At 41.1% G+C, this 19,283-nt stretch overlaps 1 protein-coding gene across 9 annotated transcripts in view; it reads left to right on the top strand.

The window, feature by feature from the left end:
- abi1a (abl-interactor 1a) overlaps window positions 1-19,283 on the top strand; it is a 134,170-nt gene that overhangs the window by 27,193 nt on the left and 87,694 nt on the right. For all 9 annotated transcript variants that reach the window (XM_068007146.1, XM_068007151.1, XM_068007149.1 and 6 more), the window contains exon 2: window positions 7,229-7,396. In XM_068007146.1, the coding sequence (XP_067863247.1) occupies window positions 7,229-7,396 (168 nt within the window). The remainder of the gene's footprint in view (window positions 1-7,228; window positions 7,397-19,283) is intronic.

Here is a 19,283-nt window from a genome sequence, read left to right as displayed (position 1 = left end):
CTGTCTAGACCCTTCATAATTTTGAATACCTCTATCAAATCTCCCCTCAACCGTCTCTGTTCCAAGGAGAACAACCCCAGCTTATCCAGTCTATCCACGTAACTAAAATCCCTCATCCCTGGAATCATTCTAGTAAATCTCTTCTGCACCCTTTCTAAGGCTTTGACATCTTTCCTGAAGTGCGGTGCCCAGAACTGGACACAATATTCCAATTGAGGCCAAACCAGTGTTTTATAAAGGTTCGTCATGACTTCCATACTTTTGTACTCTATGCCTCTATGTATAAAGCTCAGGATCCCGAATGCTTTTTTAACCACTTTCTCAACCTGCGCTGCCACCTTCAACAATTTGTGTGCATAATACCCCCCAGATCTCTCTTCCTGTACCTCTTTGAGTTGTGCCCTCTAGTTTATATTGCCTGTCCTTGTTCTTTCTACCGAAATGTAGCACTTCGCATTTTTCTGCATTAAATTTCATTTGCCACATGTCTGCCCATGCCACCAGCCTGTCTATATCCTCTTGAAGTCTCACTATCCTCACCGTTTACTACCCTTCCAAGTTTTGTCATCTGCAAATTTTGAAATTGTGCCCTGTACACCCAAGTCCAAGTCATTAATATATGTCAAGAAAAGCAGTGGTCCCAACACTGATCCCTGAGGAACATCACTGTACACCTCCCTCCAGTCTGAGAAACAACCGTTCAGCACTACTGTTTGCTGTTAATTAGCCAATTCTGTATCCACATTGCTATTGCCCCTTTTATTCCATGGGCCGTAATCTTGATAAGCCTACCGTGCGGCACTTTATCAAACTCCTTTTGAAAGTCCAAATACACCACATCAACTGCATTGCCCTCATCTACCCTCTCTGTTACCTCATCAAAAAACTCTCTCAGGTTAGTTAGACAATTTGCCGTTAACAAATCCGAACTGGCTTTCCCTAATCAATCCCCACTTGTCCAAGTGACTGTTAATTCTGTCCCAGATTATTGTTTCTAAAAGTTTCCCCACCACTGAGGTTAAACTGACTGGCTTATAGTTGCTGGGTTTATCCTTACACCCTTTTTTGAACATGGGTGTAACATTTGCAGTTCTCCAGTCCTGTGGCACAACCCCCATATCTAAGGATGTTTGGAAGATTATGGCCAGTACCTCCACAATTTCCATCCGTACCTCCCTCAGCAGCCTAGGATACATCCCATCCGGACCGGGTGACTTACCTACTTTAAGTACAGCTAGCCTTTCAAGTTCCTCCTTTATCAATTTTCAGCCCATCCAATTTCTCAGCTATACCTTCCTTTACTGAGACTCTGGCAGCATCTTCCTTGGTAAAGACAGATGCAAAGTACTCATTTAGTACCTCGGCCATCCCCTCTGTCTCCATAAGCAGATGTCCTTTATGGTCCCCAATCGGCCCCACCCCTCCTTACTACCCGTTTACTGTTTACATGCCTGTAGAAGATTTTGGATTCCCTTTTATGTTGGCCGCCTGTCTATTCTCATACACTCTTTTTGCCCCTCTTATTTCGTTTTCACTTCCCCTCTGAACTTTCTATATTCTGCCTGGTTCTTACTTGTGTTATCAACCTGACATCTGTCATACACCCCTTTTTTCCATTTCGTCTTAGTTACTATCTCTTTTTTTGTCATCCAGAGTGCTCTGGCTTTAGTTGCCCTACCTTTCTGCCTTGTGGGAATGTGCCTTGACTGTACCTGAACTATCTCCTCCTTAAAGGCCACCCACTGTTCAATTACAGTTTTGCCTGCCAATCTTTCCTCGACCAAAGGAATATAAAATAGATTATTTGGTCATTATCTCATTGAGATCTTGCTATGTACAAATTGGCCGCCATATTTCCTACATGACAACAATGACTACACTTCAAAAGTACTCCATTGGCTGTAAAATGCTTTGGGACGTCCTGAGGTCATGAAAGACGTTATATGAATACAAGTTTTACATTATCCTCTATCAAAATAGATAAAAGGCTTAAAAATGCGACCTGTGAGGAGGCTTGAAATAAGTTATCCGATGTTTCCCTAGGTAGAAAACACTGCTGTGATGAAATCATTTGTAATTTTTACCCTCTTGTCAGAATTTGGGCCACTTTGTCCCCATGTCACTTAACTTAAAACAAAATTTAAGAACAATAACAAACTCCACTTTTTATTGGATGTTAGATTTACAATAAATTATCACCAGTGCAGTCTAAATATTGTCAAACAGCCTGCCAAAACGCATGGTAATTGTTTAAGTGCTACTACACATTTTTTTTGCTGAATGTGTACTTGCGTTTTGACATCTTCAGTGATTTCCAAACATTCTAATCAGCGTGTAAGATTTTGTTTTGTAAATGTTATCTATCTTGCAACTGGAATATGCAAAATTCCATGTTCCAGCTACCTTCGGTGTAGATTCTTTTTTCTAACCACCTCTTGTGTGGGTGGACTAAATTGTCTGTTTGTGCTGTTACGTTGAATGATTTTGGAGGAAACCCGTCTGTTTTGTGCACCCATGGTACCACAAACAGCAAAAGATGAATGACTCGTTCATTTGTTTGTTTTAGCTAATGGATGAATGTCACCCAGCATTCCCTGCTCCTTTTTGAACAGTTTGGCATCTTTTAATGTCCATCTGAACAGGTAGAACGCACAGTTGGGAGCCCCCGTTTAATGTTTCTAACAATGCAGCACTCATTGTTGTACTGGATTGTTGGCCTAGAAATCGTGGAGTGGGATGACTGTACCCAACTCAGTCAAATTGATGCAGCAGTTTTCTTGAGCTGCTTGTATCATAGGTATGGCACATGTGCCTGTGCCAGCTCTTTGAAAGCTATCCAATTAATCCCATTCCCCTGCTTTTTCCCCATAACCCTGTAATTTTTTTCCCTTCAAGTATTTGTCCAATTTCCTTTGGAAAGTTACTATTGAATCTGCTTCCATCACCCTTTCAGGCAGTGCATTCCAGATCATTACAACTCGCTGCGTCTGGCTCTTTTGCCGATCACCTTAAATCTGTGTCCTCTGCTTACTGATCCGTCTGCCATTGGAATCAATTTCTCCTTATTTACTCTGGAATAAAAAAAACTAGTATCAGTAATGGTGGCTATGAAACTACCGGATTGTCGTGAAAACTCATCTGGTTCACTAATGTCCTTTAGGGAAGGAAACCTGCCGTCCTTACCCGGTCTGGCCTATGTGACTCCAGACCCACAGCAATGTGGTTGATTCTTAATTGCCCTCTGAAATGGCCTACCAAGCCACTCGGCTGTAAAATATCTCTACGAAAAGTCGTCTTTAGAATAAAACCAGACGGACCACGAGGCACTGCACATGACAAAGGCAAACCAAGCCCAGTCAACCCTGCAAAGTCCTCCTTACTAACATCTGGGGACTTGTGCCAAAATTGGGAGAGCTGTCCCACAGACCAGTCAAGTAACAGCCTGACATAGCCACACTCAGAATCATACCTTTCAGCTCACGTCCCAGACTTTTCCATCACCATCCCTGGGTATGTCCTGTCCCACTGACAAGACAGACCGAACACAGGTGGTGGTACAATGATATACAGTCAGGAGGGAGTGGCCCTGAGAGTCCTCAACATTGACTTTGGACCCCATGAAATCTCATGGCATCAGGTCAAACATGGGCAAGGAAACCTACTGCGGATTACCACCTACCACCCTCCCTCAGCTGATGAATCAGTCCTCCTCCATATTGAGCACCACTTGGAGGAAGCACTGAGGGTAGCGAGGGCACAGGATGTACTTTTGGTTGGGGGACTTCAATGTTCACCACCAAGAGTGGCTTGGTAGCACCACTACTGACCGAGCTGGCCGAGTCCTGAAGGACATAGCTGCCAGACTGGGCCTGCAGCAGGTGGTGAGAGAACCAACACGAAGGAAAACCTACTTGACCTCGTCCTCACCAATTTACCTGTTGCATATGCACCTATCCATGACAGTATTGGTAGGAGTGACCACCGCACAGTCCTCGTGGAGAAGAAGTCCCGTCTTCGCACTGAGGACACCATCCAACGTGTTGTGTGGCACTACCACCTTGCTAAATGGGATAGATTCAGAACAGATCGAGCAGCTCAAAACTGGGCATCCACGAGGCACTTTGAGCTATCAGCAGCAGATTTGTATTCCAGCACAATCTGTAACCTCATGGCCTGGCATATTCCTCACTCTACCATTACCAACAAGCCAGGGGATCAACCCTGGTTCAATGAGGAGCACAGAAGAGCATGCCAGGAGCAACAACAGGTTTACCTAAAAATGAGGTGCTAACCTGGTGAAGCTACAACACAGGACTACATGCATGCTAAACAGCGGAAGCAACATGCTATAGACAGAACTAAGCAATTCCACAACCAACGGATCAGACCAAAGCTTTGCAGTCCTGCCACTTCCAGTCGTGAATGGTGGTGGACAATTAAACAACTAACGGGAGGAGGAGGCTCTGTAAAATCCCCATCCTCAATGATGGCAGAGACCAGCACATGAGTGCAAAAGACCAGGCTGAAGCGTTTGCAACCACCTTCAGCCAGAAGTGCTCCTCCGATATCCCCACCATCACAGAAGCCAGTCTTCAGCCAATTCGATTTACTCCACGTGATATCAAGGAAGGGCTGAGTGCTCTGGATACAACAAAGGCTATGCGCCCCGACAACATCCCGGCTGTGGTGCTGAAGACTTGTGCTCCAGAACTAGCTGCGCCTCTAGCCAAACTGTTCCAGTACAGTTAACACACTGGCATCTACCAGACAATGTGGAAAATTGCCCAGATATGTCCTGTCCACAAAAAGCAGGACAAAGCCAATATCGCCCCATCAGTCTACTCTCAATCATCAGCAAAATGATGGAAGGTGTCGTCGACAGTGGCACCTACTCCGCAATAACCTGCTCACCGATGCTCAGTTTGGGTTCCGTCAGGACCACTCGGCTCCAGACCTCATTACAGCTTTGGTCCAAACATGAACAAAAGAGCTGAATTCCAGAGGTGAGAGTGACTGCCCTTGACATCAAAGTAGCATTTGACCGAGTGTGGCACCAAGGAGCCCGAGTCAAATTGAAGTCAATGGGAATCAGGGGGAAAACTCTCCAGTGGCTGGAGTCATACCTAGCACAAAGGAAGATGGTAGTGGTTGTTGGAGGCCAATCATTTCAGCCGCAGGACATTGCTGCAGGAGTTCCTCAGGACGGTGTCCTAGGCCCAACCATCTTCAGCGGCTTGATCAATGACCTTCCCTCCATAATGAGGTTATAAATGGGCATGTTCACTCATGATTGCAGTGTGTTCAGTTTCATTCGCAACAACTCAGATAACGAAGCAGTCCGTGCCCGCATGCAGCAAGACCTGGAGAACATCCAGGCTTAGGCTGATAAGTGACGAGTAACATTCGCGCCAGGCAATGACCATCTCCAACAAGAGAGAATCTAACCACCATCGCCGAATCCCCCATCAACAACATCTTGGGGGTCACCATTGACCAGAAACTTAACTAGACCAGCCACATAAATACTGTGGCTACAAGAGCAGGTCAGAGGTTGGGTATTCTGTGGCGAGTGACTCACCTCCTGACTCTCCAAAGCCTTTCCACCATCTACAAGGCACAAGTCAGGAGTGTGATGGAATACATTCCACTTGCCTGGATGAGTGCAGCTCCAACAACACTCAAGAAGCTCGACACCATCCAGGACAAAGCAGTCTGCTTGATTGGTACTCATCCACTACCCTAAACATTCACTCCCTTCACCACTGTGGCTGCAGTATGTACCATCCACAGGATGCTCTGTAGCAACTCGCCAAGACTTCTTCGACAGCACCTCCCAAACCCACGACCCCTTCCACCTAGAAGGACAAGGGCAGCAGGCACATGGGAACAACACCTGCACGTTCCCCTGCAAGTCACGCACCTTCCTGACGTGGAAATATATCGCCGTTCCTTCATCGTCGCTGGGTCAAAATCCTGGAACTCCCTCCCTAACAACACTGTGGGAGAACCTTCACCACACGGACTGCAGCGGTTCAAGAAGGCAGCTCACCACCACCTTCTCGAGGGCAATTAGGGATGGGCAGTAAATGCTGGCTTTGCCAGCGACACCCACATCCCATGAACGGAGAGATTTTGTGTTTGCATGTATGTATTTTAGTTGACTTTTTAGGTTGTAGAGTTTGTGTTTAGTTCTAAATAATTCTTAACGGTGCCCCTTTATATGATTCCTTTGTATTAATTTGGTTTTTTCAGTTGGTAGATATGTTGGACTGCAACTCATTTCGATCAGAGAGGTTGGTGCTGTCATGCAGCACTTTGTCCCATCTGTCCGGTGTGTATTAGCTGGCACAGTACTGCAGCTTGCCAAATTTGCTGAGTTTAACCTATTGTGGACTACATTGTCTTGTTGAGTTCATTCAATGTACTTGAAATACTACTGCACTCGGAGATTCATCTAACATGGGTTAAAGTGTGTATATGTGGTACCTTCTGATAGACTCAGGTAGCAGCATTGAGAGTCAGAGTAGTCTGTGGTTTGCTAGATCGTGAATGAAGAAGTAAATTTTCTTTTGAGAAGTGTAAACTTTAGTTACATTGAACATTAACCCCAAAAAGCTGCAGCTAAGAGTTTCTTAGCTGTGCTTTTTTTTTATTGGTGTGCGTACTTTCTCTTTTACTGCCTCCCTCCTTGGGCTTCCAAACTCTCACGTTGTTATACATAGATGTGTGTTCTTTGAGTATGGACCATTGTAATGGCAACTTACTGCTGGTTACTCCCTCACCTGCTTCTGATAGAAACTGGGTTTGCCACCAGAGGATTTTTGTATTGTATCAATACTGTTGCTTATATTTATATCACAATTCAATCTACTCAACACTTTGTTTTGTGTCCACCTGAGGGACCCATTGAATTTGAAGGTAAATGCATTCAGCTCAAAGTTCACTAATTGCTTTATGAAATTTATTTGCACACATTGTATTTTTCATACTGTGTTTCTATTATTACTTGGACAAATTTATTTCCAAGCAGCTAGTCGCAATGCGCAGTTTGTCTGTTCTTTGAAATTAAAATCACTGAAGCATTTAGTCAGTCAATTTTGTAAAGTTACTATTGGTATTGCAGTACTTTTTGAAGTGTTATGTTTAAAAATAGTAAATTATATTGAAATGTTTATTTTATTAACTGCTATAGAAATTCAGTCCCCTGAGTATTCTCTTTATCTTGCAGGCCCAAGACAAGAGAAAGGCCCTTGAGGAAACAAAAGCGTACACCACCCAGTCCCTTGCGAGTGTTGCTTACCAGATAAATGCTTTGGCTAACAATGTGCTCCAATTGCTGGATATTCAAGCCTCACAGCTACGGAGAATGGAGTCTTCCATTAACCATATCTCCCAGGTAACAGTGAAATTTGAGATTGCGAATTTTTATGCGGGATATGATGCACAGCCTCTTTGTTAACTGGTTCCTTGTGGATGGAACATAGACCACAGAAACGAAGCACAGAAGTGAAGTTGACCACAAATTTACTGTGCTGTTTTCCAACTCTAATCTTGAATCTTTTATAGAATTAAGAGTTTTTCCGAAAGCACTGTATTGCAGACGTTATGTTAAGTGGATATGAGAAGGCATCACTTGTGTGACAATTAAGTTTTCCTGTCAATTTTTAGTGAGCCGTAGACTTCTGCGAAGTAACTTTGTGGGGAACAGACTTTTTACCTACTAAAACAAAGCACCGGTCGTATCCTGCCTAAAATGCAGGAGCACAACAAAATTAAGTCCGTGCTGTATGAAGGAACAGAATTGTGCTGAACCTTTTCAAGTTTACAGAATACCTATATTTTCGTGAGATATTTTGATATTTTTGCTTTTAAGATCCTCGGATAGTAGTTTGCTACAGTAGCCAATGATTGCAACACAATATTTTTATAGTATTGGCATATAAACCAAGATTTAGAAATAATTATTCTGTCTCCTTTCTGAAGTTGAGGAAACAAATGGTATACTTTGCAACTAATTCCAATAAATTGGGAAGTTGTTACAGCCTAAGCATTGCGTGATTGTTAATGCATATAAACCAGTAGCTACAATATTTTAGCGAGTGTATAATAATGGTATTTGTACCATGATAATTTAATTTTGGTTCTGATTGCAAAAAAAAATCTAATCTCCTGCCTTATACATGGAAATGTTATTAAATTAACCTGTAAACTCTTGACAGATAGAAAATTCTGTGCTTTTTGATCTAGTCACACTGCAAATGAAGCCTAATTAGAATAATACTGCAATGTTGGGAGTGGACTTTATAGTAGCAATGTTACTTCAATTCCTAACTGCTTGCACTTAATGTCAAAGTTTGTACTTACCTATTCTTGCCTCTGCCCAGGTCATATCCATTCTTTGTTTTTAACTTAAGTAATCTAAAATTAATTTGATTTCAGTACACTTAATGTTTAAGCATTGAAATTCTATTTTTCCCCATGAGCTTTCAGCATCTCACTATACTTACAGAATTGGGACCCACGTTGAGAAATTGGTTTCTTCCCGAGTTAGGGAGGCGTAATGCCCAGAATTCGCCCTCATTACTATTCAGTCACTCCTGTTGAAAAATGCACGTGGCTACAATTCTTGTGCGAACAGAATAGGGATTCACATTGCCCCTCTCTTCCCCCAATTACATTTGAATAGCTTGTAACATGTGACATGTAGACATGCGTGTGAAGAATGGTCACTTGGGTGAGGTATTGGAGAGCTACTGGCACGAGTAAAACCAGCCAGAGTTAACATGTTCTGAAAATAAGATAATTTGAGTCAAAAAATTGGTCACTGGGTGCACAATATTTTTTAATCAGCTAACTGAGTCTATTCAATACTGAAGTTCAACTTGATTCTGTCAATGTCGGTATCGGAACTTTTTTTCGCTTGACTGATGCTATCTGTTTCAAGTGCTCAGGTTATCTCACTGGCAAGCAAAAGAAATATGTCCTGCAGTGTTCTTGCTTATGCTGTAAGGATTAAGGCTCACTTTTGTGTTTTCATTGCATTGAGTCTGCCAGCATATGAAGTTAGTTAACTTTCTGAAAGCATAAATGATAGAATTCTGAAGCTCTGCCTCACCAAGATTCCTCCTGGTAACAGTGAACCAAATGAATGGGTAGATGGTGTATGAAAGTTAGGTTCATTTACAGTGATGGATGCTCTTGGATTGATGCAGCTAAATAGATTGTAATTATCTTAAGACATTTTTATAAGGCTGAATTTAGCTACCATTGTATTTGGCCATACTACTTAGACTTCACACTAGTTTCTGAGCTCTAATGGGCTGTAACAATTGTCCCTCCAGAATAATGCACTTTATTGAACTGGTAATTTGTTTCTGTGGGATTGAAATTGGTTTTAGTCCAAGTCAGTTGTTCTGTGACCTACATGTTAACATGTTACAGATCTAAGTCAATGTGGTAAGATGCAGCAGAAGTTAAAATTCACTTTTTTTTTTTTCTTTTTCATGCAAATGTATAGCGATCAGAATCCATGGGGTATGGTAGTCTAGTGGTTACTGAACTAGCAGCCTACATGTTCGGAGGTTCATATCCCATCAGAGCAAGTTGTGAAATTGAGTATGGTAATTTGTGGGCTAGCATCAGGAAGGAATGACCAGATGGTTGTTTTAAAAAAAAACAATTTTTTCACCAGTTCTCTTCGGAGAAGGGGAAGTGCCACCCTTACCCGGCCTGACCTAAATGTCAGTCTAGTTCACACAACTCTTAATGCCCTCTGAAGTGGACTGGCAAGCTGCTTAGTTGTACAAAGAATTGCTGTGTCTTCTCTGGGTAATTGGATGGGTAATATGAGGCCATAGCTACATCATGAGAATAAATGTTTTTTTTTAAAAAAAGAATCTACTCTGGTATTCTGCTTTGTGTAGGAATATTGTGTGGCAATTTTGGGAGATGTGTTGCAGTGGAAAAAATAGTCTTGTAAAATGTCCTACAATTAGCATTGCACCATAGTGATTTTATTCTTTAATTTTATTTTGAAGGCATCTTTGTACAGCATATATTTTGATTTGCACAATGCTAGGTTTTATTGGAGTCAGATGATAGCTGCAAAAAAAAATTCTTAAGCTCAAGCTGAAGGCCCGTCATGCAGAATGTAATAAAATGAGGGGTTTCTGTGTTGTATGTTATGACTTTTTAGATGAAGTAAACAATTACTAGGTGTGCTTTGGCTGAAGCTAATTTTTTATGTGCTAGTGATGACCAATACGCTTAACTACTCAACCAGACCATGGCAATTGGAGATGTCTCTTCCCAAATGAATTTTCTTAATTATTGAACAGGTGTTGACAAAGACAAAAGTTGCTGATGACTAGAATTTAAAATGCTGACTTGTATCTGTTAACAGGGAATAAACAAGTTAATGTTTTGGGTGCAGATCCTTCATCAAAAAATTTTGAAAGATGCTGTCTGGCCGGATGAGTATTTCCAGCATTCTCTGTTTCTGTTTCAGATTTCCAACTTTAGTTTTTTTTACTTTTTGTTTTTGTGCAAGACATTTGCTAATTGACCATTAAAATAAGTAGTTTGAAGAAAAATAATATCCAGACATCAAAACAGCCTCCGCGGCTTGGCTGTTTGAGATTCTTGTGGCATAAAAGCACATCCGTGGTTACTTAGCTGTAGTTCGGACTGGAGGTCTGAATTCTGATAAATTCGTGTCCTCCATTTACAACTTTGCACAGTGAAGGTCTACAAAACACTTTGCTCCAAGTGTCCCGTTGCTTTTCAAGCTATTAGAATAATTTTTAATGGTATTTTAATCCCTTGTAGATTGATTATGTGTTTATTTTTTAAGTAATGTGTCCTATTACTGTGGTATTTCTACTTGTCTTACTCAACATATAAATAAAGTTAAATTCTAACTGGAATAATTTAATGTAATATTTACAGCCTTCTGAATGAGATAGAAGGACATGGACATCACTCATGATGTTCATTGCACTACAAAACTACAATTGGGCAGCAATTATTAATTTGAGGCACATTCTCTCTTACATGGCATATGGCAGGGTGCAGGCTTTGGATCATAGTGTTTGCTACTGAAAACTGCTTTTTTGCTATGAGCAGAAACAAACTTTGGGAGAAAGCCCAAATTATATTTCAGCACATGAAGGCTGAAAAGTCTTTTTTCATGTAACACATCAGGTAGTGATGAAGTCAGGAGATTTAAAAGCCTTAAAGCTTGTACGAGAGAAGACTTTTTTTTTCTGTTGAGTGGGAAAGAATGAGTTAAAGCAGGTAAGTGAATCTTGATCTCAACAGTGAGGATTAGGGAGTTGGAAGATTGTGTAGGATGCTACATTTGGAGCTCGAAGCGCAATCGAGGACAGTTCAGAGGAGTAGTGACCATGGCAGTTTTATTTTAGGAGTTGTGATGTAGTTAGACGTCAGAAGGATTGCTTTTTAGATTTTTTTTTTCTTGTGCGCTGTTCAGAAGTGCAAGAGTACGAGAAGGACTCCCAGATATAACACTAATATTCAAATCCTGGACAATTTTGAGCTTTATATAGAGTTGTTGGGGAAATAAGTGGTACAAAAGAGAAAACTGACTTCAACTGAAGTGGCTTTAGCAGTAAAGCAGGTATGACTGTTCCATGTGAGATCAGGAGGTGGACTGAGATGCCAATAGATGAAAGACCAAGGGTGATAGTAAAGATGGAAGTAACAGCTATTAGTTTGTCCTGTCTTTTGCAAGACTAACCATCTTATAGAATAGAAAGAAATAAGAATTTCATTGCCTTGGAAGTGTTTCAGATATTGCATTACACTGAAGGTTGTGATCCTTGAGGGTATCTGATTTGGTCTCAATAAAAGAATGAATAGGACAGGCTGGTGAATCTTCCTGCCTGGCACAGGAGGTGGCCATTGAGTTCTATACCAGTGCTAGTTCTTCAGCTGGAGCTAGCCCAATCCCATTTTTATTCTTTCCCTGCACCCTTTATATATTTTTTCTTTTCAAATAGTTGTTAAATGATGGTCTCTGCCTCAGTAGCTATTTGTGGCATAGCATTTCATGTTCGAATAATCTGTGAAATGATTTCTAATTTCCCCGTGTTCAGTGATCCCACCTGGTTCACTAATGTCCTTTAGCGAAGGAAACTTGCCGTCCTTGCCTGGCCTATAGTTGACTTCAGACCCACAGCAATGTGGTTGATTTTTTAACTGCCCTCTGAAATGGCCTCGCAAGTCACTCAGTTGTACAATCCAGCCTAAAAAAGGCGGCTCATCACCTCCTTCTCAAGGGCAATTAAGGATGGGCAATAAATGTTGGCCCACATCCCATGAGTTTGTAAAAAACTCAGCTTTTGCCTCATTGTCAACCAATAGAAATTACCTTTCATTATTTATTCCTCAAATTTAGGAGGCATGGTTAGTAAGTTTGCAGATGACACCAAGATTGGTGGCATCGTGGACAGTGAAGAAGGTTATCTAGGATTACAACGGGATCTTGATAAATTGGGCCAGTGGGTCGATGAATGGCAGATGGAGTTTAATTTAGATAAATGTGAGGTGATGCATTTTGGGAGATCGAATCGGGCCAGGTCCTACTCCGTTAATGGTAGGGCGTTGGGGAGAGTTATAGAACAAAGAGATCTCGGAGTACAGGTTCATAGCTCCTTGAAAGTGGAGTCACAGGTGGATAGGGTGGTGAAGGCATTCAGCTTGCTTGGTTTCATTGGTCAGAACATTGAATACAGGAGTTGGGATGTCTTGTTGAAGTTGTACAAGACATTAGTTAGGCCACACTTGGAATACTGTGTACAGTTCTGGTCACCCTATTATAGAAAGGATATTATTAAACTAGAAAGAGTGCAGAAAAGATTTACTAGGATGCTGCCGGGACTTGATGGTTTGACTTATAGGGAGAGGTTAGATAGACTGGGACTTTTTTCCCTGGAGAGTCGGAGGTTGAGGGGTGATCTTATAGAAGTCTATAAAATAATGAGGGGCATAGATAAGGTCGATAGTCAAAATCTTTTCCCAAAGGTAGGGGAGTCTATAACGAGGGGACATAGATTTAAGGTGAGAGGGGAGAGATACAAAAGGGTCCAGAGGGGCAATTTTTTCACTCAAAGGGTGGTGAGTGTCTGGAACGAGCTGCCAGAGGTAGTAGTAGAGGCGGGTACAATTTTGTCTTTTAAAAAGCATTTGGACAGTTACATGGGTAAGATGGGTATAGAGGGATATGGGCCAAGTGCAGGCAATTGGGACTAGCTTAGTGGTATAAACTGGGCGACATGGACATGTTGGGCCGAAGGGCCTGTTTCCATGTTGTAAACTTCTATGATTCTAAACTCTTAATTTTGAAAATCTCTTGCACCCCACCATTTAATTTTCTCTGTTCCAGTGTGAAAGCCCGTTTTTTTGAGCTGCCTTCATTACTATAAATCTCTCCTAGTATTCAAGTGAATCTTTGCTGTACTCGTTCCATGGCTCTAATCTCCTTCCTACAATGTGCTTGCAACTGCATGCAATACTCCAACTGTGGCGTAACCAATGTCTTGTACAAGTTCAGCATCATTCCCTTGCTTCAATATTCACTGCCCGAAATGTTTAAAAGTCAGAATCTTGCATGCCTTTTTTAATTGTCTTTTCTACCTGCTGTCCCACCTCACAAGATTCAGGTATCTACACCTGAATCTTTGTTACTCCACTCTTTTAAGGAATTTACCATTTTAGAATATATTTCCTTTCACTGTTGACATTTCTTTACCACAATTTGCCCACTCCGCTAACCAGTATTCTCCTAGGCTTGCTATCCCCCTAATCTAGTGTTGGAAAACTTGATTTTCCTTTTGTACATATGGAAAATAAGAAGCCCCTTCACAGACCTCTGGGCCACACCACATCTCCTATTCTACCAATCCAAAAAATACCCACTTAGCCATGTGATAGCAGTGCAGGGCTATGTTTCCTCTACCATGTATCTTAATTTTAGAAACAAGTCTCTTGTGTGGTACCTTATCAAATGCTTCTGAAAATTCAATAATATAACATCTAGCACCTTCCCTCTATACACTCTACTTTCCTCAAAAATGTAATTTACAGTCCTGCCTTTTGCAAATACATTCTGACTATCTGATTCAATTGTGTTTTTAAGTGCTGACTAATTTATTCTGTGATGAGTAGGATGATTGATGTGAAGAAGGAACAGTGTGTGATAGGATGTAGATGTGCACCCCTAAGCTTATGCAGAGCCAGAGGATTAGTCATCAACCATTGTGCAAAGTTACTTGAGAGGAAGTTAGTCAAGTATAGATTAGGTGTGAGGCCATACGATTTGTTCAGAAGTGCATGGTGCCAGAGATGATCAAAAACTTTGGCGATGCATCCGTCACTGCATTTGACACCTTCAAAGATGCTCACTAGCAGACTTCTAGGGGTGTGCGACACAGGCTACGAGGACCAGGAATGGCCACGTTGAAAATCGTACTCCCAATGATTAGGCCAGAGCTTTCAAAGTGATGTCTTAAGAAGTAAATATTATCAGAACAGCAAAAAAATTAATTTAATTCATGCTAACATTGTTTAATGTTCAAGATGTATGTTTTACATTGAGTTTTCTGATGGGACGTCCCCAGCATTTTCCCTAATCAGTACTTTGTATTCTATTTTCAAACCCGAAATGTTACTCGCCTAACCTCAGAAATGTGACAAATTTCCTGAGATGACTCAGTGGCTGAAACGCTCTTCTGTCAAGATCATGTATGAACATTTAAAGGGACTTCAGTTTTTGGAAGTTGGTTTCTTTTTTCTTCCTGGAGGGTCTCTGTGCACCATCCCTGATGGATGCGACTGGAATTATTTTCCTGGATGTCTACCAGTATCTGTCGAGCTAGCCACTTAAAGGGGTGGGAACAGCCTGAGAGAGGGTCTTCTGGTGTTGTAAGTTGCATTGATTGACCTTCACTTGGTTGTTTTCCACATCATGGCTGCATTGTATACTTGCTGGGGATAATTGCTACAAAGCATTTTCACCACACAATTTAGCATACTTAAACTCTCCACCCTGTGATGGTGTTTTGCCCAAATGAACAGAAGCTGAATGAGTTATTGGCGTTAGTTCAGGCAGCCTGGCTATGTAGTAGACTTTAGGATTGCAACAACAAATGATGCCCACCTAAATATTTGAGCTTCAGACTCTGACGCTACATGGCACAGTTAGCATAGACTTTGCCTTTGATGCATCCTTACATGGCGCTGATGGATTAGACCTGGGCACCCTTAAAACAGTTGTATTGACCTCTGTTCAAATGTTCATAAATGTGTGATTACACAACCTTTAAATTACATGTTCTAAGTTAGTATTATGTTGGGCTGCTGTGTGTTTCTTATCCAATTTTCTTTCCTGCTGATGGTGACTCATGCAGGGGAATGATTTCCACGGGTGGTGGTAGCCTTCTGGGACCTTGACTAAGTGGCCATTCTTCATTTATAAGCCAGACAGTAAATGTTGGTGGATTGACTGAACCTGATCCTGTCATCACAGTGGTTTCTGATGTTGATTAGGAGTGACTTTTTTGGTCACCTTTTTCACTTTTAACAACTTAATAATACATCAAACATGTTCTAAACATCCTACTAATTTGATCTAGTAATTGTGTCTAACCCAAAAGTAGAATTGAAAATGTTATGTTGGCATTTTTTTAAAAGAATGTTTGAACCAGTTTGGGTGACGCTGCTTGCATTGTGCTTAGCTTTGTCAAATTCATATAAACATTTCCAAACATTCAGAAAATTGAAATTTTTTGAATGAATTGATTTCCGGATAAACTATATTTTTAAGGAGTGAGTCCAGTCTAAGTTTTCTTTTGCAAATTAAATTATGGATGGTACAATTTCTCCTTTGCATCTTTTCTCCTTTGCCTCTTTTCTCCTCTTCCCTGTATAAATCACTGTTACTGTATGCTGTTTTCTCTGATCCCATGATCTTGTACTTTCCCAGGAAAAGACTTGAACTGTAGTCCAGGAAATACTGATGAACTGCTTCTCTCCGTGAGCAGGCAAGCAAAAACATGAGCAAAAAATATTGTGCCAGTTAATTAAATGTTTTTTTAAAGTGCACAACTGTAATTTGTGACTTGTTGAAACTCTCTAGGATAGTATATCTTCAACAGTAAATCTTTTTCAGTGGTTCAGGCGCAATTTCCAAATTGAACACATTTAATTACTTAATATGTGCCTTGTGTGCAGCAAATCAGCAAACAATTGAAGTCGTGTATGCCATTTTCACGGGAATTTTTAGTAGTGAGAAAATATCATTAGATGTCTTGGTTATTGTGTTTATATATAGTGGCGTCCAAATCACTGGTTCTGGTGGTGAGAGTTAGTCTCCAATTCCACGGGGGTTGTTTAATACAGCAGGTTTTGGAAAATTAAGTGAACTGAATTTTTATAAGATGTTTTGAAGGAACAGCTATTGGAAATGCTTTGTGTCCAGCAGTTTAGATATTTGATGGGGAAGCTACCGTAAATTGGAAGGAGTTATTGGTACAATAAGTTAACCATTTTATTTGGCCATTATTGTCTAGGATATCCAAAGATTTTAGAAGTTCAACTTTTTTGTTTACTCTGAAGATGATCCTATTTTAACTGTTGCATTCTGCATGCAGCAGGATAATTTATAGTTTTCTGGTTCATTGTGGAATTTTTGGCTGTGGATCAACTTGGCTTTTATGCCCCCCTGCACCAGTCTCTATGCAAAATACAGTCTGTTTTGAAACAGGCCTGAATGGCACATGAGAGCAGTGCCAGTTGACTTACTTTCTATCATCATGCTCCCCAGATCTTGTTGGTAATTGTATCCTGTTGGTATGTGGCACACAATGTTAGAATATCTCCAGATCACCATACCCCTAATTTTGCCTAAAATGTTGTTTGTGAACCTGTAGGAGAGTTGCTGAGAGTGTTTCATTTGAGTTTTTAAAAAACTGCTTGGCAGTATTGCATGCTATTAACCAGGCTAATCATAACTGGTTAAACTGTACCAGAGCTTGACTAGATAGGTGCATGGTCAATATAGCAGGAAAAATATACAGTAATATAATTGCAGTTAACAACACTGATTTACATAACCTGGTATGATTCAATCTGAGAATCGCATCTGCTATTAAACTACATGGGTGGATAATAAAAATCAGTGAATCTGGCCAGCAGAAACTGTTGGCCAATATAATACTGGTACTGTATAAATATCTTACAATCCATTGCTGTTACCTACCAATATAGATACTTGCAGATTGGCATCAACCCATGATGTAGATATCATACAGTTTCAGTAAGCTAATTAGAGTTTCCCTGTGGTGTAATCAGTGGAATTGTGGTTGTATATCTAATTTATTGAGTGAACTGCACCAAGGTCAGATTTATCTGGATCGGTTGTTTATGTAATTTGCTTGTCTGCATATATTAAAATTTCTTGAAGGAAGGAGGAATCTATTGATTCTCATTGTTTCCTGTATGTGCTTGATTATATTCATTTTGCTGAAGTACTGTTGAATTCGGCAGAGTTTTCTTAATTGTTCTCCTGGTTTGTCGGTTCACTTTAATCAGTGTGTGACATAGTCAGCTTTGTCGTATTCCTGTATATGTCTTGAAAATAATGCATGAAGCTTTAACTTGTGTATGAATTTATATGGTTTTTGAGTAATCAGTTTGTGACCACCTAGTACTTTGGGAGGGAGTATGGTGGGCTTTGATGCTGCCATTCCTCTTAAACCCAAAATAAGTGTTTTCCGAAAGAAAAAGTCGAATTAAATTTGCAACAGTGGTGATCTGTGGATAATTTTCAGACACAATTGCCAAACTTAGTGGGAGGATAGAAGATTGGGAAGTCTTTAAAAGACAGCAAAAAGTAACTAAAGGATTGATTAAGAAAGGGAAGATAGATTATGAAAATAAATTAGCAAAAAATATAAAAACAGATAGCAAGAGTTTCTACAGTTATATAAAAAGAAAAAGGGTGGCTAAGGCAAACGTAGGTCCCTTAGAGGATGAGACCGGGAAATTAATGGTGGGAAACATGGAGATGGCAAAACTGCTGAACAAATATTTTGTTTCAGTCTTTACGGTAGAGGACACTAAGAATATCCCAACACTGGACAAACGGGGCTCTAAGGGGGGAGGAGTTCAATACGATTAAAATGACTAAGGAATTGGTACTCAGTAAAATAATGGGACTCGAGGCGGATAAATCCCCTGGACCTGATGGCTTACATCCTAGGGTCTTGAGGGAAGTGGCAGTAGGGATTGTGGATGCTTTGGTAATTTTCCAAAATTCTTTGGACTCGGCAAAGGTCCCGGCAGATTGGAAAACTGCTAATGTTACACCCTTATTTAAAAAGGGTAGTAGGCAGAAGGCTGGAAATTATAGACCAGTTAGCCTAACATCTGTGGTGGGTAAAATTTTGGAGTCTATTATTAAGGAGACAGTAGCGGAACATTTGGATAAACATAATTTAATAGGACAAAGTCAGCATGGCTTTACGAAGGGGAAGTCATGTCTGACAAATTTGCTCGAGTTCTTTGAGGACATAACGTACAGGGTGGATAAAGGGGAACCAGTGGACGTAGTGTATTTAGACTTCCAGAAGGCATTCGACAAGGTGCCACACAAAAGATTATTGCTCAAGATAAAGAATCACTGGATTGGGGGTAATATTCTGGCGTGGGTGGAGGATTGGTTATCTAACAGGAAGCAGAGAGTTGGGATAAATGGTTCATTCTTGGACTTTTTTTTATTCGTTCACGGGATGTGGGCGTCGCTGGCAAGGCCGGCATTTATTGCCCATCCCTAATTGCCCTCGAGAAGGTGGTGGTGAGCCGCCTTCTTGAACCGCTGCAGTCCGTGTGGTGACTGTTCTCCCACAGTGCTGTTAGGAAGGGAGTTCCAGGATTTTGACCCAGCGACAATGAAGGAACGGCGATATATTTCCAAGTCGGGATGGTGTGTGACTTGGAGGGGAACGTGCAGGTGGTGTTGTTCCCATGCGCCTGCTGCCCTTGTCCTTCTAGGTGGTAGAGGTCGCGGGTTTGGGAGGTGCTGTCGAAGAAGCCTTGGCGAGTTGCTGCAGTGCATCCTGTGGATGGTGCACACTGCAGCCACAGTGCGCCGGTGGTGAAGGGAGTGAATGTTTAGGGTGGTGGATGGGGTGCCAATCAAGCGGGCTGCTTTATCTTGGATGGTGTCGAGCTTCTTGAGTGTTGTTGGAGCTGCACTCATCCAG

The sequence above is a fragment of the Heptranchias perlo genome, chromosome 2 (assembly GCF_035084215.1).
Source record: "Heptranchias perlo isolate sHepPer1 chromosome 2, sHepPer1.hap1, whole genome shotgun sequence".
Classification (NCBI taxonomy): Eukaryota; Metazoa; Chordata; class Chondrichthyes; order Hexanchiformes; family Hexanchidae; genus Heptranchias; species Heptranchias perlo.
The sequence above is the reverse complement of the archived record's forward strand: the minus strand, read 5'-3'. Positions and strand labels throughout refer to the sequence as shown.